A 26,584-nucleotide genomic window follows, 5' to 3' on the forward strand; every position below is an offset into this window, starting at 1 on the left:
AAATTCCCCGTGTTTGAGATTCAGAGGAGGCCTGTACAGGGCTGGGTTTGCATAACCTTTCACATCACACGACTTCCTGCTCCACGGCCTCCCAGCAAGCACGTAGTCTAGGCCAGGGTTCAGAAAGATGGTCTGATGGATTGCGATACACGGACAGATTTAAAGACAGGTGGAACTAACATAGTGCTGTAGTCAATGATACTTAAAAAAAAACAAACAAAAAAAACAACTAAATAAATAAACAACAAAAAAACTCATCGAAAAAGAGATCAAATTTGTAGTTACCAGAGGTGGGAAATAGGGCAAGTGGGAGCTGGATGAATGAAGACAGTCAAAAGCCACCAACTTCCAGTTATAAGATACGTAAGTACTAGGGTTTTAACCTACAGCATGTTTAGTCGCTAAGTCGTGTCCGGCTCTTTGCAACCCCATAGACTGTAGCCCACCAGGCTCCTCTGCCCATTTGCATTTTCCAGGCAAGAATACCAGAGTGGGTTGCCATGCCCTCCTCCAGGGGATTTTCCCGACTCAGGGATCAAACCCACACCCTCCTGCACTGGCAGGCATGGGGAAGCCCAGTATGCCAATTACCTCAATAAAACTTGAAGTAAAAAAATTGTCAGACAGAAGACTCCGGGTCCTGGAAGTGGCCTGATCAAAAGTGGGTGTTTTTTTTTTTTTTTTTCAGTCTTGAAAGATTTTATAAAGAATACTTTAAATAATTGGCATGATGGTTTAATACTTTAAAAACATCGACAAATTCTTGAAAAACTACAAATTTCCATTATGTAAAACAATTCTAAGTCCTTGTAATACAAAATGTTTGGATAATATCTCTGAATTGCTCTTACAGTCAAATTGTGTTTTTGCTTTCTGAGAGGTTCCATATGTTTCACTCTTCAAAGGAGAAATTTTTTAAAAATTGGTATTTGCCAAAAAAATTTTGGGGGGACGTCCACGTGGGCACTTGGGCTGTAGCAAGAGGATGCTGGAAGGTGTCCAGTCCTCTTTGTCACCAGCTTCCCTCCACTGACACCAGCGTGAGTGTCTCCCAGGCAAATCTGCCACCGTGACTCAAATCTCCTGAACTTTTTCCCTCTTCAGAGTCTGCCAGACAAAAGTCAGCATCTTTGAAGTGGAAACTTGTTTATAAATCCAAAACGTTTTTTCTTTGCAGAACATTTTTGAGCCTTAGCCGATTATTATTTTAACTTTTCCCCCCGAATATTTTCTCCATATTTGGGCAAGGCAAGAGACCAGGGACTCTTGGATCGTCTTTTTCATAAGAAACTGCAGTGTCTCGGAAAACACAGTAGGTTCCTGGGCCTTCTCTCTTTCTCACGGGGGTTTCTGGGTTTCAACTTCTGCTCTGCTGGCCTCTGACAAACTCCGTCCACACACCTTTGCTGGACAAGAAATGTCAGTCCATAAAAATTCCTGGAGGAACACCCCACCCTCTGCTCAACAGTTCTTTATCTCGGGCGTTTCCTGTTCCCTGGAGATAGGGATCTGTCCTCCCACTTCTTGGCGGGTCAGAGCCGAGAGGCCATCAAACCCCCACCCCGTTTTACAGAGAAGAAGCTGAGACGTCGGAAGAGGGACGATGCGTTTGTGCCTCGAGAAGAGAATCTTTTTCTCCCAACACTTGCACTTTGAAAAATTTCCAATCTGTAGAAGCATTTCAGGAAGAGTGCAGTGAATATCTGTACTGACCAGCTGCTGACGGCACACTACATTTGCTCTGTCTATTCCTTTCTGTTTCTCCTTAAATATGTGTGTTTCAGCTATCGTGGCACTTCGCCCACAAGAACCCAGCACGTGTCTCCCTCTGTGCTGGGTGCTCAGTCGCTCAGTCAAGTCCGACTCTTTGTGACCCCATGGACTGTACCCCGCCAGGCTCCTCTGTCCATGGGGATTCTCCAGGCCAGATTACTGGACTGGGTTGCCGTTTCCTCCTCCAGGGAATCTTCCCAACCCAGGGATCAAACCCAGGTCTCCTGCATTGCAGGCAGATTCTTTACCGTCTGAGCCACCAGGGAAGCCCATGAATACTGGAGTGGGTAGCCTATCCCTTCTCCAGGGGATCGTCCCGACCCAGGAATCGAACGGGGGTCTCCTGCATTGCAGGCAGATTCTTTATCAGCTGCGCTACTGGGGAAGCCTGTGTCTCCCTCTACAGAACCACAATCCAGGAAATTAGTGTGTGAGCAATATCATTATCCAATACACATGCCGTCACTCAAGCTTCTCCCCTTGTCGTGCTAACGGCCGTAGTGCTCATTAGAGCCTGTTTCTCGGGTTGTGTGTGTGTGTCTGTGCTTTTGTTCTGCCGCCCTCACTCAGCATGTGGGCTCCTAGTAGCCCCCACCCCAGCAGGAAGCTCGTGCCCCTCGCAATGGGAGCTTGGTGCCTTAACCACTGGACTGCCAGGGAAGTCCCAGAGTGTCTGCGTTTTGACTCAGGAGTTCATCAAGGATCACTCAGTTCACTTAGCTGTTACGTCTCTTTCAAGCTACAGTGATTCTCAGCCTTCTGCTTTGCTGTTTCGTTTTTGCTTTTGCCTTTTATGACATTTTCAGAGCATCCAGACCAGTTGGCTTGCAGAAAGTCCCTCAATTTGAATATGTCTGATTGTTTGCTATAGATTTGACTTCAGTTGGACTTTTTGGTCAGGAAATCCCAAGCTGATGCTGAGCCCTTCCCAGAGCCACAATGCCAGCAAGCACATGAGGTCAGTCCCTCCCGTACTGGTGACCTTAGTGAAAGTGGAAGGCGCTCAATCGTGTCCAACGCTTGGCGACCCCATGGATTATCCAGTCCATGGGATTCTCCAGGCCAGAATACTGGAGTGGGGAGCCTTTCCCTTCTCCAGGGGAATCTTCCCAACCCAGGGATTGAACCCAAGTCTCCTACATTGTGGGTGGATTCTTTCCCAGCGGAGTCACAAGGGAAGCCCAAGAATACTGGAGTGGGTAGCCTGTCCCTTCTCCAGCGGATCTTCCCAACCCAGGAATCAAACTGGGGTCTCCTGCATTGCAGGTGGATTCTTTACCAGCTGAGCTACCAAGGAAGTCTTATTGGTGACATTAGGTCTTATTATTTTGTTAAGCTGGTGTCCTTAGATTTCTTCAGTTCTTTCTCCCTAAAAATATTGTACCCTATGGTTTTAACATCTGTTTTTTCTTTTTGGCCATGCTGCGTAGCTTGTGGGATCTTAGTTCCCTAACCAGGCATTGAACCCAGGGCCTCGACAATGAGAGCTCAGAGTTCTAACCACTGAACCACCAAGAAATCCCCTAACATCTTTTGAGATGATTCTTTCTTGAATCATTTATTTCCAGGATGGGTGTAAAATAGTGATTTTTGGTTTTGTCATTCCCTCTCCTTTTATTCACTGGTGCTCTTCTTTGAAGAAGAATTTTCCCTTCTCCTTTAAAATACTTTTTAGGACTTTCCTGATGGTCCAGCGTTTAAGACTTCATGCTTCTGGTGCAGGGGGTACAAGTTTGATCCCTGGTCAGGGAACTAAGATCCCACACGTGGCACAGCACCCCCCCCCCCCCACCACCACCAAAAGAAAAGTCTTAAAATACTTTTGAAAGTATCAGTACTGATGGATTTGTATTTTATCCAATGGACTAAATGTGTTGCTTTTATTATTGATTTTGTGCTCAAGTCCCCCTCCCAATCTGGCCACTGGGAGCCCTTTCAAGATCCTTCTGTCCTTTCCCATCATTCTTCAAGAGCATCTTTACTTCCTAGGCTCCTCTGTACCTTCCCTGTCTCAGTCCTGGAGCAGCCATGCCTCCAGGGTCCCCGGTGCCATTCACTGGGGGGTGGAGTTTGGGGTCTAGGTAAGTTCCTTGCAGCTGGCTGTCGTTCCTTCTGGGCCCTCTCAGGAGACAGAGCTCAGGAGTCATTTTGTTACTGTGCCATAGCACAATTACTAATTGAGAACACCACAGAGTTCTTCCCTTTCCCCCACTCCAAATCTCCCTCATCCTAAGGTGAGAACCCAGGTCCTGACAACACCAGTCCCAGGGGACCCCAAAGTTGCTTCCCAAATGTCCTGCCTCCCACCCCACCACTGCCTCACAAGCAAGGACCAGAGTCTGTTTGTCCTTAGAGGACTCTCCACCAAGGGATCGCAGACAGACAAAGTCCCTCAGATACAGCCCTTTTCTTCAAGTGGTTATGTCATCAATATCATACACAGATCACTAGTTCCTGTTGGATTCCAACTTACATTTTCCTCCACCCTTTTACTTTTATTTCTTAAATGTAAAATCTAATATTTAGGTGTACTGGGTGACGTGTGATTCCTGACTCGAGAGGGAACGCTATGGCCCACGTGATGACCCCAACACTACTGTCAACCCCCCACCCCCCACGAAGCAGGCGTTAAAACTCTGCTCCATTCAGCCCTGGGCTGGGTGGGAGGACTCCTGTGCTCCGTCAGCCTCAGGCCCACCGGCAGCCTTGGCAAGTCTCTGGCCTCCCCAGACCTTGGCCCTGCACCTGTGAACTGAAAGAGTCACACCAGCGGTCTCCGGACAGCTCACGCACCCAGGACTTCAAAGTGTCCACGACACCGCTTTCACCCGTTAACCTGTTTCACCTTCACAAGAGCCCAGTACATGGCACAGAGTAGGGTTTCCATAAAGAGAATTCCATGGAGGAATTACGGGGCTCTTTACAGTATGGAAACTGAGGCTCAGAGAGGGGCTGGTTTGCCCTCAAGGTCTCATTAGGTGAGAAACGCCCTGAAAACACCGCTCCATCCTCAGTACAAAGCGCTTTGGTCAGGGAACGCTAGGCGGGTGGGGCGGGGAGGGGGTGTGGGTCTGGGGGAGGTTCAGTGGGGATGGATTTGTGCTCTGAGCACTTCGGTCCCAGGAAGCCGGGCAGGGTTTATGCAAATACCCTGCGAGGAGGCTGAGGATTGGCTGGCTCGGGGCGGGGCGGGGCGTGCCCTTGGCTCAGGGCCGACAGGTGCGCGCGGCGGGACAGGCGCGGTCCAAGCTCGCCCCCTGGACCACCTTCCCGTCCTGTCGCAGCTTCTCCCAGGCGATGCCTCCGCTCTGGGTAGTGCTGGCCCTGGGCTGCCTGCGACTTGGCTCCGGTAAGCGGAGAATGAGAAGGGTGGGGGGCTCTGTGCCCACCGTGGACGGGGCGTGTCCTGCGTCCCCCATTATCCTGAAGGGTCCTGAAAGGCACCTGGACGGCAACTTGCCTTACTCACTACAGGAATAGGCGTGGGTGCCCTGCTCTGCGCCAGGCCCTGTGCAGGCTCTGGGGACCCAGATAGGACTCCTAATAGCTAGCATTGATTAATAAGCTTTCTCTGATGGGAATTCAAGGGCTCTGTGCTGGCTGTGAGAAGACAGAAGAGCTGCTGGAAAGCAGGGGAGGGTCTGGACTAGATTCATGGTGATGGTTTGACTCGGGAGGGGAGGCACATTTTTAGGTGAAGGAGCAGCACGGGAGGAGGGGGGTGTCAGGGTCTACCCTGGGAACCTCCCGCCCATTGTCCATCGGTGTGGCTGGAGCGTGAGGTCAGGGGATGAGCACACACGTCAGGCTGGGGACCCATGAGGTAAGGCCCAGAGCTTCAGGGCCTCACTGCCCCTCCAGAGAGGCTGGATCGCTTTGGAAAGCAGTGGGGAGCCCCCAAGGGGCCCAGCGGTAAGGGGTTGCAGTCAGCTTTGCAGGTCGGAGAGCACAGAGTGGGGAAGGGCTGGTTACTAGGGTCCAGGTGAAGAGGGTGGACTCAAACCAGCGAGATGCGTGGGAGGGGCCGTGGGGTTCTTGGCGACCAGATGTCTGTTGGGGGTAGCGAGAGGGCAGCAGTTCAGCCAGATTGCCCGGTTTCTGCTCAGGATGGCCGGGTGGGGGGAGGGGAACAGGGGCTCTCCCCAGGTCTGAGACAAGCTCCTGAGATGGCCTGTGGGGAGAGGGAAAGCCAGTGCCTGGCACCAGCGGGTGCTCACTGGCCGCAGGCGTGTGCGTGTGGGCGTGCAAATGGTTGCCTGTGGGTGTGGGCAGTTCTGCCAGGGGTCAGCTCCCATCCTTGCTGCCTCCTCCAGGTGTGAACCTCCAGCCCCAACTGGCTAGTGTGACCTTTGCCACCAACAACCCCACCCTCACCACGGTGGCCTTGGAAAAGCCCCTCTGCACGTTTGACAGCTCAGCGGCCCTCCACGGCACCTACGAGGTCTACCTTTATGTGCTGGTCGACTCGGGTAAGGGCTCTGTTGCCCTTGGGCTGCTCAGAAGGTCGCTTTGACCTGTCTGTGGGCAGGAGGGGAGGAGCCAAGGCAAGGGGCGCTCCATCCATGCAATCAAACCACACCAGGCGCCTCGCTGACACGCTCTGGTATCTGCTCTGTGCCAGCCCTGGGCTGGGGACATCTGCCCTGGAGGGACATCGAGTCTAGAGGGGGAGATAACAGCCTCGAACACTTCCATCCTGCCTGGGGCTTCGCAGACCTTAGAGCTGATCGTCACAACCTGCCTGCAGGGTGTCTGTTAGGATGCCCGACACAGGGGCAAATAATCGGGGCCCAGAAAGGCAGAGTGACAAGTGGGAGCTCCTGAGCTGGAGAGTGAATCAGGGTCTCTGGTCCTCGAGCTCAAGTCCTTCCCGAGGCTTCCCGAGGTGGTGCGAGATCGGTGTTTGGGAGGCGTGCTGGCTCTGGGCCAGCCCCACCTGTTCACTGGCAGCGACCCTGGGGTCCGAGAGGAGGAACCCGATGACCGCCTCTTAGCTTTCAGCCATTTATAGTGGTTCGTGTAGCCCTGATTTTATTGACTGCCTACCTATGCCCAATCCCAGTCTGTGGGCACTGTGGGGTGTTTTCCTCCCGTCTCACAAAGGGTCTAGAGAGATACAGTGAGTGGGCCAAGATCACCCAGCAAGTAAGGAAGAGATCCCAAGACCCTGGCACTGGCGCAAAGAGGATGCTTAGGGACATTTGTTGAATGACTGAGTGAGTGACTCAGCCCGGCACTGCCTCCACAGCTAGCTTCAGGAACGCCTCTGTGCAGGACAGCACCAAGACCCCTCTCAGCTCAACATTCCAGCAGACCAAGGGGGGGAGGACAGGGCCCTACAAGACTGCGGCCTTTGACCTGACCCCATGCAGCGACTCACCCAGCTTAGATGCTGTCTGGGATGTGTCCCGGGCCTCGGAGATCCTGAATGCCTACCTGATCAAGGTGGGCACCAACGGGACCTGCCTGTCGGACCCAAACTTCCAGGGCCTCTGCAACCCACCCCTGTCCGCAGCTACGGAATACAGGTGAGTGTGAGCAGCTGCTGGAAGACGGCAGGTGAGCCCCAGCCCCGACTTGGTGTGGGGGAAGAGGGCCGCCTAGAGCTGGGTGAAGCGTCAGAGGCCACATTCCTTCAGAGCCTACCACATGCCAGGACCGTCCTGGGTACTGTGAAGGATTCCCGGCTTCCTGGGCTGGCAACTGTGCACAGGGCCCTATGCTCAGAGGGACTCCCTCTTGGCTTAACTCTGCCATCACCATCTTGAAAGCCTTCATGTTTAAACAAGGGGCCACATTTTCCCTTTTGCACCAGGCCCCACAAAGTACGCACCTGGTCCTGGCCCATCACCCGGGTAGCAGTTTGTTTGACAGGGAAGGAACAGTGGTCCAGAAGCGGAAGGGGGTCACTGTGAGAAAAGCTGGGGTTTGGTGTGAAGGCTTCTCCTTGCTCCCTGCAGTGTACCCTATCGTGGCCCACCCCAGAACCGAGGGGCCCCGATTCATTTTCACACCTATGTCCTGAGCATCTTCTTGGGGCCGAGTTGGGGGCTCAACGGTGACCTAGGCCTGGGGGGCTTACCCAGTGCCAAGCCTTGACTACACCCACTCCAGTTCCCATGGAGACACCTGGACAGGGGTCTCTGTAGCCTCTGGGCCACATCTGGGCCCAGGCTGTCACTCACCTCCATCCTCTCACACAGCCCTCTCCTCCCCTCACCTTGGCCAGCAGGCAGGACTTGAGTCCTGGATGTCCTCGCCTCCACCCTCAACTCTTACCTCTGACCTTGTTCTTCATGGGAGAAAACCTCTCCCTCCTACCTGAGCCTACCCTACCTAGGGGACTTATCCCAGCCTCTGGAATTCCCATCTTCAAACCTGTCGAAGCAGGGGATTAAGCAAAATCCTGGATGCTATGAAGATTTTAAGGGTCTTCTTCTTTTTTTTTAAGTGTCAAACTAGAGGCTGTTGATTTTTTTGATCTCACAACATTCATCCTTTTTAACTGAAGGTGAAGAAGGCCTAAGGCTATGGGTATTCTGTACTGGTCACCTGATCTTCCTTTATGATTTGCCACACTTGATTGGGATTTTCTGCCTATAAAGTTAGCCCTTATCAGAGTGCAGCAGTGTTGCAACAGATATTATTCCCTTGGTTGTTTTTTTTTTTTAAGTCACTTTTGTGAGACCAAGGACCAGGCTAGGAATAGAGGAAGGCAAAAATGCAAGGAGGACAAATGGGTCACTACTCCACAAGTCAGCTAAGAGCATAATATATGTGACAAAGAAACAGAGGGGCTCCCAGGGGGAGGGCGCAGGCTCTGAGGGCTTCGTGGAGGAGGTGCCTGAGCTGGGGAAGCAGCCCAGGGGGAAGGTGATGCCGATGCAAAGTCTAGCAGCAGCCTGCTGCCAGAACACCCCCCTGCCACCCCACCCATTGTGGCCACCTAGATTTTCATCTCCCACAAGTCCCGGTTCTGCCCCCAAACCCCGCATCCCGCCCCCTCCCCATGGCCAAGACTCACAGCATGGATAGAAGTCACCCCCCTCCACTTCTTTCCAGGTTCAAGTATGTCCTGGTCAATATGTCCTCGGGCTTGGTACAGGACCAGACCCTATGGTCAGACCCCATCCGCACCAACCGGCGTAAGTGGTGGGGGTGGGCTGGGGGTGGTCCTCAAGGGAACCTGGGCAAGCAGACTCAAGCTGTCACTCGGAAAATTCTCCCCAGACACGGGCAGGTCACTGGATTGATAATTTTCCCCATCTTCACCCGCTCCCTCCCTCCCTTCCTCGAGGGCCAGGTCATGTGACACAGGAAGGTGGAGGGCTCGCGGGTGTTTGGCCCAGCTGGCGCGGGTGTTACGGGTTTCCCTGGTGGCTCAGGGGTAAAGAGTCTGCCTGCTAATGCAGGAGACGTGGGTTCAATCCCTGGGTCAGGAAGATCCCCTGGAGGAGGAAATGGCAACCCACTCTAGTATTCTTGCCTGGAGAGTTCCATGGACAGAGAAGCCTGGTGGGCAACAGTCCAAGGGGTCTCAAAGAGTCACATAGGACTGAGCGACTAAGCATGCACTGGCCAGCTGGACAGGCATAACTGGAGACAGAACCAGCGGGCATCTTCAGCTCTGATGATGCATTTGCCTTTAAAGGGCAGGGAGGTTATCGTGCATTTAGACCCTAACCCACCCCCTTGTTGAACCCTGCCAAAGACATCATTATCACGTAAGATGGTTCCAGAGGCATCTCAGCCACAGGGGCAGGAACCCTGGAGGCAGCAGGGTGCCATTCTCCTGGAGAGCCCTGTGGTTTTTCTAAAGTGGGCGTCTTGCAGGCCCAAGCATCTGCCCATGGTCCTGCCTGTCTGTCCTCAAGCCTCCAGCTGTGTTCTCAACACAGATCTGAGGTTTATAAATTCAGAATCTTATCTGTTGAAGCTTAGGGGCAACAGAAGCGATTTCCCAGTATAATTTTGACGACCCGTGACCCTAATTTTAGACCTCCCAGGACTTCCCTGGTGGGCCAGTGGTTAAAACTCCACGCTTTCACTGCTGGGAACCCAGAATCAATCCCTTTTTGGGGAACTAAGATCCCACAGGCTGCATGGCACAACCAAAAAAACCAAAGAACCCCCTTGCCACTCACAGTGATCTTGTGGGTCAATTAGGGCTCGGCGAGGTTGCCTGAGGTCACAGGGCCAGTGAGGGTGCAGATGGGCAGGCCCGGGTGTGACTGGGTGGTTCTGTCCCATCCTCCAGTGACACGGCCACGCTCTGTGGTGCCACTGGATCAACACTGCCCTGGGACCGAGAGTCCCAAGTTCAATCCCAGCCGCTGAGCCTCACTGCTGGGTGAGCCCTTCAGGACCTCAGTTTTCCCATCTGAGAAATGGGAAGGACTATCCTTGCCCCGCTTCCCCAGCAGGGCTCCTTTGAGCAGTCCAGATGAAGGCCCCAGGCCCTGCACTCTAAGGGCAGGGCCTGGAGATCAGTCTGCTTGGAGAGTGTGCTCTTGGGGACCAGACAGACCTACGGCTTGAGGCTGGAGTCCGAGTCCCGTTGAACAGGCACGCAATCTCCCTAAGCTGCAGTAAGCGATCTGCAAAACAGGGTCTCGTGGGATCTACCTGGGACACTGGATGGTAAGTGGCTAGCTCACAGGAGGACCTGTAATGATTTGTCCACTTCGTTCCAATGGGCAACACTGGTCAGAGCAGAGGGAGGCCACGGTCCCCCAGCTTCATTAGATTAGGGAACTCCCAGTTCTGTTCAGTCGCTCAGTCGTGTCCGACTTTTTGTGACCCCATGGACTGCAGCACACCAGGCTTCCCTGTCCTCCACTATCTCCCAGAGTTTACTCAAACTCATGTCCATCGAGTCGGTAATACCATCCAGCCATCTCATCCTCTGTCGTCCCCTTCTCCTCCTGCCCGCAATCTTTCCCAGCATCAGGGTCTTCTCCAATGAGTCAGTTCTTTGCATCAGGTGGCCAAAGTATTAGAGCTTCAGCTTTGGCATCACTCCTTCAAGTGAACACCCAGGACTGGTCTCCTTTAGGACGGACTGGTTGGATCTCCTTGCAGACCAAGGGACTCTCAAGAGTCTTCTCCAACACCACAGTTCAAAACAGTCAGTTCTTCAGCGCTCAGCTTTCTTTGCTTCGCCTGTATTTTGTTTATAATCCGTATCCCGTCTTCGCCGGAAGGCTTGAGACTGTTTATCATTTAAAATCATACAAAAAGGCAGTGATAAGAGGGCGAGAGTAGACACACGCAAGACAAAGCTGGGGAGTGGAATACGGAGGCAAATCTAATTCCGCCTCAGACCCAGGGGGAGGCACTGGCCTGGTCTCGCTTCATCCCTGAGATTTTTGGCCGCCAAGGGAGGCACCCCCAATCCCTGGGAGGAGGCTGGGCGATGCAGTGTCCAGGGAGTGACCACCTGCCTCCCGCAGTCACCCCGTACTCGGCGATAGACACGTGGCCGGGCCAGCGGAGCGGGGGTATGATCGTCGTCACGTCCATTCTGGGCTCCCTGCCCTTCTTCCTGCTCGTCGGCTTTGCTGGCGCCATCGTCCTCAGCCTCGTGTGAGTATCTGCCAGCTGGGGGGTGGGGGTGCGGTGCTTGGGGACATACCCCACGGGAACTCTTCCAAGGTGGGGAGAGCCTGGGAGTAAAGCTGCCTTCTGCCCTGGGTGGGGTGGGGGGGGGGTCCAGTGAGATGGGAGAAGGGTCCCGGGGAGGCCCAGGTCACGTCTTCAGCTGGGTAAGAGGGGCTTAGAGCCAAGGCCCTGTGGGTAGACCCCAGCTGAGACACAGCGGTGCGTCTTCGGCAGGGATTGGGCTGGCCGAAAAGTTCGTTCGGGCTTTTCGTATCATCTTATGGAAAAACCCAAACAAACTTTTTGGCCAACCCGATATCTTATCCTGCTATGCCTCAGTGTCCTCTTCTGGAAAATGGAGATTCTGATCAATATTGTCTGCCCCGTGGAGGTGCAAGGGATAAGTGAAATAGTCCCTCCACCACACAGCCTCCTGGGCCCTCAGGCGGTGTTTTTCAGTCGCTCAGGCGTGTCCTGCTCTCTGCGACCCCATGGGCTGCAGCACGCCAGGCCTCCCGGTCCTTCACCCTCTCCCGGAGTTTGCTCAAATTCGTGTCCATTGAGATGATGACGCCACCCAACCATCTCACCCCCTGTGGCCCCCTTCTCCTCCTGCCCTCAATCTTTCCCAGCATCAGGGTCTTTTCCAGTGTCAGGGTGGAATCCAAGTACTAAACAGGTCTTAGCTTTTGTTATCAGGATGGGGACACTGAGGTCTGTGGTGGGAACGGAGGCCCAAGGTCACAGAACCCGTTAAAACAGAGCTGGCCCCGAGCTCCCAAGTCACCTGAGTCCACTGACAACTCTGATGTGCGTCTATTTAGGTTAAGACTGGAGGGGTCCCCTGGGGTGTCTGGAGCAGCTAACAGAGCTGCCTGATGGGAAGACAGGCGTGCAGTCACAGGATGGAGCAGAGAGTGAGTCAAGGCACCCACGGGTGCAGGTGCTGTGGGAATCCAGAGGAGAGCAGTGCAGATCCTCCCTGGAGTATCAGGGTGGGCTTCCTGGAGGAAGGGACAGCAGGAACAGATTTGTATCAGGACTGGGATGAACTGAAAGTTCGTGTGGGGTGCGCATCGCAGCAAGAGAGGCAGGAGACCCAGGCAGCTTTAAAGAAGGAGAGGGGGCGATGCTTGTCCCAGTGTGAGTGGAGAAGGTGGATGGAAAATCTTCTCGGAGTGGGTGAAATTAAGTGGAAAAGTAGAATTAGACAGGCAGATTTAAAGACATGGGGTGGGTAAAGGACGGAGTAGGGAGACGGCAGTGACCTTGGAAATCAGATTGCTCTCTGACATTTAGGTTAATAAAAACAAACAGTAGATGAGATTAGCCACCAAGGGACTGGTCTGTCTGACCAGATCTGGGAGCAGGTGGGATGTGGTCACGTCCCTCCCTCCCTTTGGGCAGCATCTTAACCATGGTCCTGTTATCTGACTTCCGTCTGGCTCTTCCATTGGTCTCTCCTAGCTCCCGCATCCCAGTTCCAGCTGCCCACAGGTCCCCATTCTTGCCCCAGACACATCCCAGGCCTTCCTATCAAATGCCTGCGATGCCTTTCTGTGCTTCCAGTCTCTTCAAGGCCAGACTAACTGCCCCCTCCTCCAGGAAGCCCTCCAGTGGCTTCCCTCCCCAGACTTGTCCACTCTGCCTGGTCATTGTGTGCTGTGGTCTGTCTCCCATAGAATCTTAGCTCTTTGGGGACATTTGTCCAGCTCAGTAAGACTTGTAAATTGTCCACCCAGTTCCAAAAGTTACATTTTCCTTAACGCAGGGCCTGGCACACAGGAAACAGTCTAGAAAGACTGGTCTTTTGAATGAAGGCCTAAGGTGACCTCTGTGAAAGCCACGTCTAAGTAGAAAGTTTCCTGCCCAGCTGAGGGGGCGGTTAGCTCTGTGCCCCTAACCCCGGCTCTGCTCATCTCCTCTGTCAGGGACAGGGGCGATGCTGACGGGGCAACAAGCCACGACTCCCAGATCACGCAGGAGGCTGTCCCGAAGTCCCTGGGGACCTCGGAGCCTTCATACACGTCTGTGAACCGGGGGCCACCCCTGGACAGGGCCGAGGTGTATGCCAGCAAGCTCCAGGACTGAGCCCGGCCGCCTCTTCTGGGCAGCCATCGTCCCTTCGAGGGCCTTGCCCGGGGGTCTGTGGGGAACAGTGTTCACATCCGGACCCCACCCAAGGCGACAAACACAGGCCTGTGGATCCAACTACAGGAAAGCGCTTAATAAAACCTTCCCGAGATTTTGAGTTCAATAAAGATGTACAGAATGACTGAGATGCTGAATGAATGAATGAGTCGCTGTCATTTTGAGGGGTTGCATTGTTTCTCCAGGGGGTGGGGGCAGGGCTTTCAGTCAAGGTGAGGGTGCAGAGGGTAAGGAGATCAGGGCTGGTGGCATACCTTCTCTGGAAGATGGGAAATCAGCGCCCCCATGGATGAGCTCACGGGAGCTTTAGGGGCCGGCCTATGACAGGTTCAAGTACATCCTGGTTGATATGTCCTTGGGCTTGGTACAAGACCAGACCCTATGGTCAGAACCCATCCGCACCGACTGGCGTAAGTGGTGGACCCCAGGCGGGCCGGGGGTGGTCCTCAAGGGAACCTGGGCAAGCAGACTCATGCCGTCACTCAGAAAATTCTCCCCAAGGTGGGAGGGGGCGTTCAGGATGGGGAACACGTGTATGTCTGTGGTGGATTCATGTTGATGTGTGGCAGAACCAATACAATATTGTAAAGTAATTAGCCTCCAATTAAAATAAATAAATTTAAATTAAAAAAAATCTCCCCAGACACGGGCAGGTCACTGGATTGATAATTTTCCCCATCCTCGCCCGCTCCCTCCCTCCCCTCCTCGAGGGCCAGGTCATGTGACACAGGAAGGTGGAGGACTCGCGGGTGTTTGGCCCAGCTGGCTCCGGTGTTACGGGCTTCCCTGGTGGCTCAGGGGTAAAGAATCTGCCTGCTAATGCAGGAGACGTGGGTTCAATCCCTGGGTCAGGAAGATCCCCTGGAGGAGGAAATGGCAACCCCCTCCAGTATTCTTGCCTGGGGAATTCCATGCAGAGGAGCCTGGCGGGCTGCATCCAAAGCGTCTCAAAAAGTCAGATAGGACTAAGCAACTAAGCACGCTCGCACACCAGACGGGGCACACGTGTGGTTGGTTATTAGATGCTGTTTGGGGTTTGCTGGCTTTGAGGTCCTGGAAACCAGTCCAGGCCCAGAGTGTGCCTCTATGGGCAGCTCATCCTATCATCACATTCCCCTCTGCCCCCGGTCAGCTCTTTGTCTCTGGAGCTCAGCTTCCTCATCTGCAAATGGGCTGATGTAGACAGTTAACTTAAGGGCCATGCACACCTGGGTCCCTTCACAGCTTTCTCTGAGGAGCTCCCCAGAGGTGACACGGGGGAGGGGCACCGAATCCTCCTGGGGGACAGACGGGCCCTCCCCGTCTCTGGTCTCCACTCAGATGACTCAATGCTGTCTTCTGAGCCAGGTAGCAAGACTGATTCCCTTTCTGGGGTCTCCAAAACAAGCCAGCCCTACTTCCCATCACTGGAGGAAGAGGTTGGTCAGGGGACTTCCCTGGCAGCGGAGTGGTTAAGACTCCCTGCTTCCAATGCAGCGGGCCGGGGTTTGATGCCTAGGCGAGGAACTAAGATCCCACATGCCATGGAGTGGCCAAAAAAGAGAAGAGTTTTGTCACAGCAGGTTTGCTTAAAGCAGGAAGCTACCTGACACCGTGAGAAAGCACCCCCACGCTAACGGGGTGCTCTCAGGACAGCGGACCGTCCTCCAGGGCCACGGATGCTAGATGTGTCCAGAGGCACCGGAGGGGTCCATAGCTGACAAGGCAGGAGGCTCCCGTGGAAAAGGGGTAAACCATCTTTGGGGAGCTGGGGATTGGGGCGGTGAGCTTGGATTCAAGGGCAGAGGTCGAGCATTTGCCAGCTTCTGCTGCTGCTGCTAAGTCGCTTCAGTCGTGTCTGACTCTGTGCAACCCCATAGACAGCAGCCCACCAGGCTCCTCCATCCATGGGATTTTCCAGGCAAGAGTGCTGGAATGGGTTGCCATTGCCTTCTCCGTGCCAGCTTCTAGCCAGTTCTAGTTAATCAGCAGAACAATCCAAGCTGCGGGGCGGGGGGGGTGGGGGGTGAGGGCGGGGGGGGGTGGGGGGTGAGGGCGGGGGTGGGCAGGAGAGGCTGGGCTTGGCGCCTGGGTTCTGGGCTGGACTCAGACTTCCCAGAAACGTTTAATGATACATACCCACAGAAGTGACTTTTCTGGCTCCGTCTCAGATTCTGAAGGAGCCCCTCCTCCCATGACTGAGAGGCCAGGGCTTCCGCGCTGAGTTTTCCACCTTGGCACAGATGTGGCTTCCCCTCCCTCCCACCTCAGGCGTGGTTCATCAGTGAGCCAACCACGGTAGACAGGCTGTGTGACTGGGGGCACGGGTATACCCTCTCTGCGCTTCTCTGACTGCCTTTGTGCATAGAAAGCCAGGCTGCTTCGGAAGGTTGCTCCAAAATAGGTGATTTTTTCTGAAATATAATAAATCCCAAGGGAATGTCATTCAATTAAATCCACCCAAACCCTGAGCCCCAAGCTTAGGAAAGCTTGGAGTCACCCATCTGTTCAGAATAGGAATGCACAGAGGAGTTGTCAGAGGTGAGACCCTGGACAGAGCATGGTCTGACCTTGGACACACAGGTCAGTCTATGCTGTAAGAACCAGAGGTGGGATGCCCCTCCCCACCCAACCAGGGCAGGCATAGCCAGGAGGGCTTCGTGGAGGAGGCAGTGCTTTTCTCAATTTCCTCCGGTCTCTAACCCAGAGCTCCCGAGGCCAGAGGTCATGTTCCATGCCCTGTCCCCGATAGACAGGTGCTCATTAAAGAGTAAAAAATTGCTGGAATGCCATATATATTTCTGGTTTCTCCATTTTTAACTGAATAATTCTAAATTTGGCAAGCAGTGGCGCATATAGTCTGCTGGACAAGAGAGAAGGGGCTAAGCTGCTCTTTGGCGAGGCTCAGTCCGGTCCCCTGCGAGTTTCTTGGGAGTGCTTCCTTCAGTCTCCTTCCAGCCCCTCCCCAGAGCCCGTGATACCACCACCGCGTCCTGTCCCTTCTTGCCACTCCCCCACCAACTGCTTTTGCTTTCTGATGCTAAAGATTCTATAGCACATTCTATAATTTCATATAAATGGAACCACATAGAAAGGTCTCTCTTTGTCTGGCTTCGCTCCCCTCAGAATGATTATTTTGAAGGACTTCTCTGGCGGCCCCATGGCTGAGACTCCACGTTACCTATGCAGGAGGCCTGGGTTCGATCCCTGGTCACGGAACTAGATCCCACATCCCAACTCAGAGTTAGCATGATGCAGCTGGAAGGTCTCACATGCCACAGCTAAGAAATGGCGCGGCCAAAATAATTAAATAAACACCCCAAACATTATTTTGAGATGCACCGTATTGCAGCTTGTGCTAGCATTTGGCTCCTGTTAAATGCTGAGCAGGACTCCGCCGTGTGAATATTCTACAGTTTGTGGATCCTTCACCTGTCGATGTGCCATCTGGTTGTCCCAGTTTGGGACTGTTATGACTAAAGCTGTGATGAAGATTCGTGTACAAGTTCCTGCATGGACCCTTGTTTCACTTCTCCTGGGTAAATCCCTAGGGGTGGAACCATGAAAAGCCTTTTTACTTTGAAACCATTAGAGATTCACAGGAAGTTGCCCCAAAGCCACGGAAATACAGGGAATAGCTGTGGACCCTTCTCCCAGTTATCCCCAGTGTGAATATCTTGTATAACAATAGCATCATTATATCAAAACCAGGAAGTTGATATTGGGAAAATCCACAGAGTTTATTCATAGTCGCCCAGTTTTACAAGCACGTATGTGTCTGTGTGTGTTCTGTGCGATGTTATCCGCTGTGTAGATCTGTGTCACTCCTACCACAAGCAGTACAGAGAACTGTTAATATTGTAAATCAGAAAGAAAGCGAAAGTCGCGCAGTCGTGTCTGACTCTGTGACCCATTGGACTGTACAGTCCATGGAATTCTCCAGGCCAGAATGCCTTTCCCTTCTCTAGAGGATCTTCCCAACCCAGGGATCAAACCCGGGTCTCCTGCATTGCAGGCGGATTATTCACCAACTGTGCTATGAGGGAAGCCCCTGTTAGGGGGAAAAAAAAAGATACAGAACTTCCCTGGTGGTCCAGAGGTTAAGAATCCACCTGTCAGTGCAGGGTTCAATCCCTGGTCTAGGAAGATCCCACCTGCCTCTGGGCAACTAAACTCAGGGGCCACGACTGCTGAGCCCTCGTGCCCGGGACCTCATGCTCTGCAAGTGCGAAGCCTGAGCACGGCGACGAGAGAGTAGCCCCTGCTTGCCAGCGAGGCAGAAAGCCCGCGTGCAGCAGCAAAGACCCAGCACAGCCGAGAAGCAAATGCAGAGAGTCAATAAAACGTTTAAAAAAGAGAAGAAAGAAGATAAAGAACGCTCCATCACCACAAGGCTTCTTCCTGCTACCCCATTTATAACCTCCCTCCAAACCTCTGGTAATCCCTGATCTACTCTCTCCAACTCCACAAGTGTGTCTTTTAAGAAATACTGTATAAGTGGAATCATAGTGCATATACCCTTTTGGAAAACAATTTTTTTCTCTTTTGCAGCAGCATAATTCACTTGACGTCTGTCCAGGTTGTTGCAGGTGTAAACAGCGCATTCCTCTCCAGGTTGCAACAATGTCCAGGTGTAAACAGCACATTCCTTGCTATTGCTGAATCCTGTCCCGTGATGTAAACAGATCAGAGTTTGTGCTTCTGTTCTCCCACTTGAAGCACCGCTTGTTTGTTTCCAGTTTTTAGCTGTTGTGAATACAGTTGCTCTGAACATTTATGTCAGGCTCTTGCTTGAACATAATGTTAATTTTTCTGGGATGAAGACCTAAGTGCTGTTGCTGGATTGCATGGGAAGTGCATGTTTACTTTGGAAAGAAATCGCCAAACCATCTTCCAGAGGAGCCGGAAACCATTTTACGGTCCCACCAGCAGTGTACGGGTGACCAGTTTCTGCACATCCTCACCAGCGCTTGGTGTTAATATATTTTTTTAATTTTAGCCACACACTCTGACAGGTGTGCAGTGGCTGTACACCTTCACATTCCCACCCCCTGGTGTGAGAGTTCCTTGGCAGCACTTGGTATGGTCAGGCTTTTCAATGTTGGCTGTTCTGTACAAACAGCTCATGGAACTCAACATCAAAAAAACAGACAACCCAATTAAACAATGGGCAGAGAATCTAAATCAACGTCGCTCCAAAGAAGACATTCAGTTGGCCAAGATGCAAAAGAAAAGAAGCTCAACATCATTAACTATTGAAAGCGAAAGTGCTAGCTGTTTTTTGCAACTCCATGGACCGTAGCCTGCCAGGATCCTCCGTCCAAGGAATTCTTCAGGCAGGAATACTGGAATGGGTAGCCATTCCCTTCTTTAGGGGATCTTCCTGACTCAAGGGTTGAACCCAAGTCTCCTGCTCTGAAGGCAGATTCTTTACTGTCTGTAATTATTAGAGAAATGCAAATCAAAACTACAAAGTGGTATTATCTCACACCAGTCAGAATGGCCACCATCAAAAAATCTACAGACAATAAAAGCAGGAGAAGGTGCGGAGAAAAGGGAACACTCATGTACTCTTGGTGGGAATGTAAATTGATACTGTGGTGTGAAGAGTATGGAAGTTCCTTAAAAACTAAAAGCAGAGCTATCGTATGAGCCAGCAATCCCACTACTGGGCTTGTATCTTGAGAAAATCGTTATTCAAAATGACATATGCACCCCTATATTTGCACTAGCAGTATTTACGATGGACAGGACGTGGACACAGCCTAAATGTCCACCAGCAGAGGAATGCGTAAGGGAGCTGTGGGGCACACACACAGCGGAACAGCACTGAGCCAGAAAGAGGACGGAAACGGGGTCATTTGCAAACACGTGGGTAAACCTTGGGATTGTCACACCAAGAGAAGTAAGTCAGAAAGAGAATACTGTATATTAACGCATGTATGGGGCATCTAGAAAAGCGGTACAGGCGAAGGGAACAGACGTGTGGACCCAGAGGGGCAAGGGGAGGGTGAGACAAAGCTTAGGACTGACAGACACACACTCCCGTGTGTGAAATAGATAGCTAGTGGGAAGCCGGTGTATACCACAGGAAGCTCAACTAGGCGCTCCGTGATGACCTGGCGGGGGGATGGGATAAGGGAGAGAGGCCCAAGAGGGACGGGATGTGTGCGAACATGTGGCCGTTCCCTCGGCTGTACAGCAGAAACTAGAGCAACATCGTGAAGCAATTTTACTCCTCCCCGAAGACACTGGCTCCTTCATGCTGTTCAGGGGGTTCCCAAGGCAAGAATGCTGAAGTGGTTTGCCATTCCCTTCTCCAGCAGACCACGTTTTGTCAGAACTCTCCACCATGACCCGTCCCTCTTGGGTGGCCCTACACGGCATGGCTCATAGTTTCATTGAGTTAGACAAGGGGAAAGGAGTACGTCAAGGCTGTATATTGTCACCCTGCTTATTTAACTTCTATGCAGAGTACATCATGAGAAACGCTGGGCTGGAGGAAGCACAAGCTGGAATCAAGACTGCTGGGAGAAATATCAATAACCTCAGATATGCAGATGACACCACCCTTATGGCAGAAAGTGAAGAGGAACTAAACAGCTTCTTGAAGAAAGTGAAAGAGGAGAGTGAAAAAGTTGGCTTAAAGCTCAACATTCAGAAAACGAAGATCAGGGCATCTGGTCCCATCACTTCATGGGAAGTAGATGGGGAAACAGTGGAAACAGTGTCAGACTTTATTTTTCTGGGCTCCAAAATCACTGCAGGTGGTGATTGCAGCCATGAAATTAAAAGATGCTTACTCCTTGGAAGGAAAGCTATGACCAACCTAGATAGCGTATTAAAAAGCAGAGACACTGCTTTGCCAACAAAGGTCCATCTAGTCAAGGCTATGGTTTTTCTAGTGGTCATGTATGGATGTGAGAGTTGGACTGTGAAGAAAGCTGAGCACCGAAGAATTGATGCTTTTGAACTGTGCTGTTGGAGACTCTTAGGAGATCAGTCCTGGGTGTTCTTTGGAAGGACTGATGCTAAAGCTGAAATTCCAATGCTTTGGCCACCTCATGCGAAGAGTTGACTCATTGGAAAAGACCCTGATGCTGTGAGGGATTAGGGGCAGGAGGAGAAGGGGACAACAGAGGATGAGATGGCTGGATGGCATCACCAACTCAATGGACATGAGTTTGAGTGAACTCTGGGAGTTGGTGATGGACAGGGAGGCCTGGCGTGCTGCGATTCATGGGGTCGCAAAGAGCCGGACACGACTGAGCGACTGAACTGAACTGAACTGAACTGTGGTCCACGTGATTAGATTGGTTAGTTTTCTCTGACGGTGATTTTCAGTCTGTCTGCCTTCTGATGGAGAAGGATAAGAGGCTTATGGAAGCTTCCTGGTAGGCGAGACTGACTGACAGGGAAACTGGGTCTTGTTCTGATGGGCGGGGCCATGCTCAGTAAATCGTCTGAGCATTCAGGTGGCCTGTGGTGGTTTTGATTTGCATTTCCCAGTGATAACACTGAGCATCCTTACCAGGCTCCTCTGTCCATGGGATTTTCCAGGCAATAGTACTGGAATAGATTGCCACTTTCTTCTCCAGGGGATCTTCCTGACCTAGGGTTCGAACCCGGGTCTCCTATTGTAGACAGACACTTTACCATCTGAGCCACCAGGGAAGTCCAACACTGAGCATCCTTACAGGTCATTATTTGCTGTTCACATATTTTCTTTGATGAAACCTGTTCAGATCTTTTGCTCAGTTTTAAAAAACTGGGTTGTTCATCTTATTATTGAGTCACGAGTTCTTAGCATATTCTTGATGGGGTCCTTAGCTGGATATGTTTTTCCAGTGGTCATGTATGGATGTGAGAGTTGGACTGTGAAGAAAGCTGAGCGCCGAAGAATTGATGCTTTTGAAGTGTGGTGTTGGAGAAGACTCTAGAGAGTCCCTTGGACTGCAGGGAGATCCAACCAGTCCATTCTAAAGGAGATCAGTCCTGGGTGTTCTTTGGAAGGACTGATGCTAAAGCTGAAACTCCAATACTTTGGCCACCTCATGGGAAGAGTTGACTCATTGGAAAAGACGCTGATGCTGGGAGGGATTGGGGGCAGGAGGAGAAGGGGACGACAGAGGGTGAGATGGTTGGATGGCATCACCGACTCAATGGACATGAGTTTGAGTGAACTCTGGGAGTTGGTGATGGACAGGGGGGCCTGGTGGGCTACAGCCCATGGGTGGCAGAGTCTGACAAGACTTAGCAACTAAACAGCAACAAACAATGCACGTCTGTGTCTCTGGACCACACCCTGCATAGGTAACATACAGCGCACACCCTCAGCCTGGGGGCACATTGCCTTATGACACATGCTTGCTGTAGACATTCTAATGGAAAAGAGGCCAACAGTTGGGCATGGCTTAGCCACTGAACAACCATGAGCCTTTTGAACCCTCCCTGCGCCTCCCCCTACATTAGCTTCCCCCGGAAACTCCAGGTGCTGGACCTGTGTCTGGGTAGACTGGCGGGTAGGACTGCAATGCCAGGGCTTTGCTGGCAGGAGAAGGGAGGAGGGGAGCTTGGCAGAAACACCTTGGAAAAGTCTCCCTGGCCTCCCTTCTCTGCCGTTCCATCCTCCCCCACTGTACCCCAGCTCCAGCTCAGGCCTCATCCACACAGGCCTGGAAAATTTGCAACAGGCTGCTCTCCACTCAGCAGTCAAGGACCTTGCTTCCTCAGTTCGGTTCAGTTCAGTTGCTCAGTCCTGTCCGACTCTTTGCGACCCCATGAATTGCAGCACGCCAGGCCCCCCTGTCCATCACCAACTCCCAGAGTTCACTCAAACTCATGTCCATTGAGTCGGTGATGCCATCCAACCATCTCATCCTCTGTCGTCCCCTTCTCCTCCTGCCCCCAATCCCTCCCAGCATCAGTGTCTTTTCCAATGAGTCAACTCTTCCCATGAAGTGGCCAAAGTATTGGAGTTTCAGCTTTAGCATCAGTCCTTCCAAAGAACACCCAGGACTGATCTCCTTTAGAAGGGACTGGTTGGATCTCCTTGCAGTCCAAGGGACTCTCAAGAGTCTTCTCCAACACCACACTTCAAAAGCATCAATTCTTCGGCGCTCAGCCTTCTTCACAGTCCAACTCTCACACCATACATGACAGCTGGAAAAACCATAGCTTTGACTAGATGGACCTTTGTTGGCAAAGTAATGTCTCTGCTTTTTAATATGCTGTCTAGGTTGGTCATAACTTTTCTTCCAAGGAGTAAGCGTCTTTTAATTCCATGGCTGCAGTCACAATTTGCAGTGATTTGGGGCCCCCCAAAAATAAAGTCTGACACTGTTTCTGCTATTTCCCCGTCTATTTGCCATGAAGTAGCAATGGATGGACCAGACGCCCTGATCTTCGTTTTCTGAATGTTGAGCTTTAAGCCAACTTTTTCACTCTCCTCTTTCACTTTCATTAAGAGGCTTTTTAGTTCCTCTTCACTTTCTGGCATAAGGGTGGTGTCATCTGCATATCTGAGGTTATTGATATTTCTCCCTGCAATCTTGATTCCAGCTTGTGTTTCTTCCGGTCCAGCATTTCTCATTGTGTACTCTGCATTGCTAAAGCTGAAGCTCCAGTACTTTGGACACCTCATGCGAAGAGTTGACTCATTGGAAAAGACTCTGATGCTGGGAGAGATTGGGGGCAGGAGGAGAAGGGGACAACCCAGGATGAGATGGCTGGATGGCATCACGGACTCGATGGACGTGAGTCTGAGTGAACTCCGGGAGATGGTGATGGACAGGGAGGCCTGGCGTGCTGCGATTCATGGAGTCACAAAGAGTCGGACACGACTGAGCAACTGAACTGAACTGAACTGACTCTGCATTTAAGTTAAACAAGCAGGGTGACACTATACAGCCTTGACGTAGTCCTTTCCCTATTTGGAACCAGTCTGTTGTTCCATGTCCAGTTCTAACTGTTGCTTCCTGACTTGCATACAGATTTCTCAAGAGGCAGGTCAGGTGGTCTGGTATTCCTGTCTCTTGAAGAAATTTCCACAGTTTGTTGTGATCCACACAGTCAAAGGCTTTGGTGTAGTCAATAAAGCAGAAGTAGATGTTTTTCTGGAACTCTCTTACTTTTTCCATGATCCAGCGGATTTTGACAATTTGATCTCTGGTTCTTCTGCCTTTTCTAAAACCAGCTTGAACATCTGGAAGTTCACGATTCACAATAGTGTACACACTCACGCAAAAGCATGTGCATTCCAGACACACTGGTGTGCCACTGGGCAGCCCCTACTGTGTGCCCAGGAGAGCACTGTTAGCACACAGATGAGTGGGGTCAGTCTGGGGGCTCAGGGAGCCGCGTCGCGGTTTCACATGCACACGTGTTCGCTCCTGTGTTCAGTGCATGCTGAATGAGGAAGGCCGGGATGCAGAGTCCCGCACCCCATGGGCCCACATCACGTGACACTGTCCTCACCCAGCGCCGCGCCGGCCCCTTGCCTCCCTCTTGCCTCCCTGTCCCGCCACTGCCTTATCTGCCCTGAGTGTGTGCAGAGCTGCCAGGCGGCAGGGCCTCCGGATGATTTTCCACAGCTTGAGAGAAGCTACGTGTCTCCGGGATACAGGGGAGGGGAGGAGGAGGGAATGTTCCCAAGGTGTCCCTTCTGCTGGCTTTGTCCTTGTAAGGCTTTTTGTGCCTTCTTTGTGACCCCATGGACTATAGCCGGCCAGGCTCCTCTGTCCATGAGATTCTCCAGGCAAAAATATTGAAACTGGAGTGAGTTGTCATTCCCTTCCCCAGGGCATCTTCCCAACCCAGGGATCATACCCACATCTCCTGTGTCTCCCACATTGCTGGCGGACTTTTTACCTGCCAAGCCAACGGGAAGCTCCAAGCCAAGGGGAAGCCAGAAAAGGCTTCCTGGCTGAGCTTTTTGGTGGAGGGTTGAAACTTCCACCCTGTGCCTTGCCTGGAGCTGAACTGATTATTCCAGCTCCACCACCCTGTCACGCCCTGCCCAGGACCCCACTGAACCTTGGGTCTGACCTCTGACACACCCAGCCCACAAGGTCCTGTTTATAAGATCCAAGCTGGGGCCTGGGACCTTAATGGCAGTTCAGTTCAGTTCAGTCGCTCAGTCGTGTCCGACTCTTTGCGACCCCATGAATCGCAGCACGCCAGGCCTCCGTGTCCATCACCATCTCCCAGAGTTCACTCAGACTCACGTCCATCGAGTCCTTGATGCCATCCAGCCATCTCATCCTGGGTTGTCCCCTTCTCCTCCTGCCCCCAATCTCTCCCAGCATCAGAGTCTTTTCCAATGAGTCAACTCTTCGCATGAGGTGTCCAAAGTACTGGAGCTTCAGCTTTAGCATCAGTCCTTCCAAAGAAATCCCAGGGCTGATCTCCTTCAGAATGGACTGGTTGGATCTCCTTGCAGTCCAAAGGTCTCTCAAGAGTCTTCTCCAACACCACAGTTCAAAAGCATCCATTTTTCGGCGCTCAGCCTTCTTCACAGTCCAACTCTCACATCCATACATGACCACTGGAAAAACCATAGCCTTGCCTAGACAGACCTTAGTCGGCAAAGTAATGTCTCTGCTTTTGAATATACTATCTAGGTTGGTCATCACTTTTCTTCCAAGGAGTAAGCGTCTTTTAATTTCATGGCTGCAGTCACTATCTGCAGTGATTTTGGAGCCCCAAAAAATAAAGTCTGACACTGTTTCCACTGTTTCCCCATCTATTTCCCATGAAGTGATTGGACCAGATGCCATGATCTTTGTTTTCTGAATGTTGAGCTTTAAGCCAACTTTTTCACTCTCCTCTTTCACTTTCATTAAGAGGCTTTTTAGCTGCTCTTCACTTTCTGCCATAAGGGTGGTGTCATCTGCATATCTGAGGTTATTGATATTTCTCCCGGCAATCTTGATTCCAGCTTGTGCTTCTTCTAGTCCAGTGTTTCTCATGATGTACTCTGCATATAAGTTAAATAAGCAGGGTGACAATAGACAGCCTTGACGTACTCCTTTTCCTATTTGGAACCAGTCTGTTGTTCCATGTCCAATTCTAACTATTGCTTCCTGACCTGCATACAGATTTCTCAAGAGGCAGGTCAGGTGGTCTGGTATTCCCATCTCTTTCAGAATTTTCCACAGTTGATTGTGATCCACACAGTCAAAGGCTTTGGCATAGTCAATAAAGCAGAAATAGATGTTTTTCTGGAACTCTCTTACTTTTTCCATGATCCAGCGGATGTTGGCAATTTGATCTCTTGTTCCTCTGCCTTTTCTAAAACCAGCTTGAGCATCAGGGAGTTCACGGTTCACGTATTGCTGAAGCCTGGCTTGGAGAATTTTGAGCATTACTTTACTAGCGTGTGAGAGGAGTGCAATTGTGTGGTCATTTGAGCATTCTTTGGCATTGCCTTTCTTTGGAATTGGAATGAAAACTGACCTTTTCCAGTCCTGTGGCCACTGCTGAGTTTTCCACATTTGCTGGCATATTGAGTGCAGCACTTTCACAGCATCATCTTTCAGGATTTGAAACAGCTCAACTGGAATTCCATCACCTCCACTAGCTTTGTTCATAGTGATGCTTCCTAAGGCCCACTTGACTTCACATTCCAAGATGTCTGTCTCTAGGTGAGTGATCACATCATCATGATTATCTGGGTCATGAAGATCCTTTTTGTACAGTTCTTCCATGTATTCTTGCCACCTGTTCTTAATATCTTCTGCTTCTGTTACGTCCAGACCATTTTTGTCCTTTATCAAGCCCATCTTTGCATGAAATGTTCCCTTGGTGTCTCTAATTTTCTTGAAGAGATCTCTAGTCTTTCCCTTTCTGTTGTTTTCCTCTATTTCTTTGCATTGATCACTGAAGAAGGCTTTCTTATCTCTTCTTGCTATTCTTTGGAACTCTGCATTCAGATGCTTATATCTTTCCTTTTCTCCTTTGCTTTTCTCCTCTCTTCTTTTCACAGCTATTTGTAAGGCCTCCCCAGACAGCCATTTTGCTTTTTTGCATTTTTTTTCCATGGGGATGGTCTTGATCCCTGTCTCCTGCACACTGTCACGAA

General features: G+C 51.6%; 1 protein-coding gene across 1 annotated transcript; it reads left to right on the forward strand.

Moving 5' to 3' along the window:
* Positions 1-5,070: 5,070 nt before the first annotated feature.
* On the forward strand, positions 5,071-13,464 carry UPK3A (uroplakin 3A). The gene is made up of 6 exons (XM_052639843.1): positions 5,071-5,122; positions 6,087-6,242; positions 7,022-7,301; positions 8,836-8,918; positions 11,226-11,358; positions 13,305-13,464. Exons 1-6 carry the CDS (start codon positions 5,071-5,073, stop codon positions 13,462-13,464), a joined length of 864 nt encoding a protein of 287 aa, XP_052495803.1.
* The last annotated feature ends 13,120 nt before the right edge of the window (positions 13,465-26,584 follow it).

The sequence above is a fragment of the Budorcas taxicolor genome, chromosome 5 (assembly GCF_023091745.1).
Source record: "Budorcas taxicolor isolate Tak-1 chromosome 5, Takin1.1, whole genome shotgun sequence".
NCBI classification, from domain to species: domain Eukaryota; kingdom Metazoa; phylum Chordata; class Mammalia; order Artiodactyla; family Bovidae; genus Budorcas; species Budorcas taxicolor.

Bases quoted from the DNA above. Each gene is read 5' to 3' on its own strand.
- UPK3A (XM_052639843.1), top strand. From the start codon at position 5,071: ATGCCTCCGCTCTGGGTAGTGCTGGCCCTGGGCTGCCTGCGACTTGGC. The intron at 5,123-6,086 runs GTAAGCGGAGAA...TGCCTCCTCCAG, and splicing joins CTGCCTGCGACTTGGCTCCG to GTGTGAACCTCCAGCCCCAA. The intron at 7,302-8,835 runs GTGAGTGTGAGC...ACTTCTTTCCAG, and splicing joins TCCGCAGCTACGGAATACAG to GTTCAAGTATGTCCTGGTCA.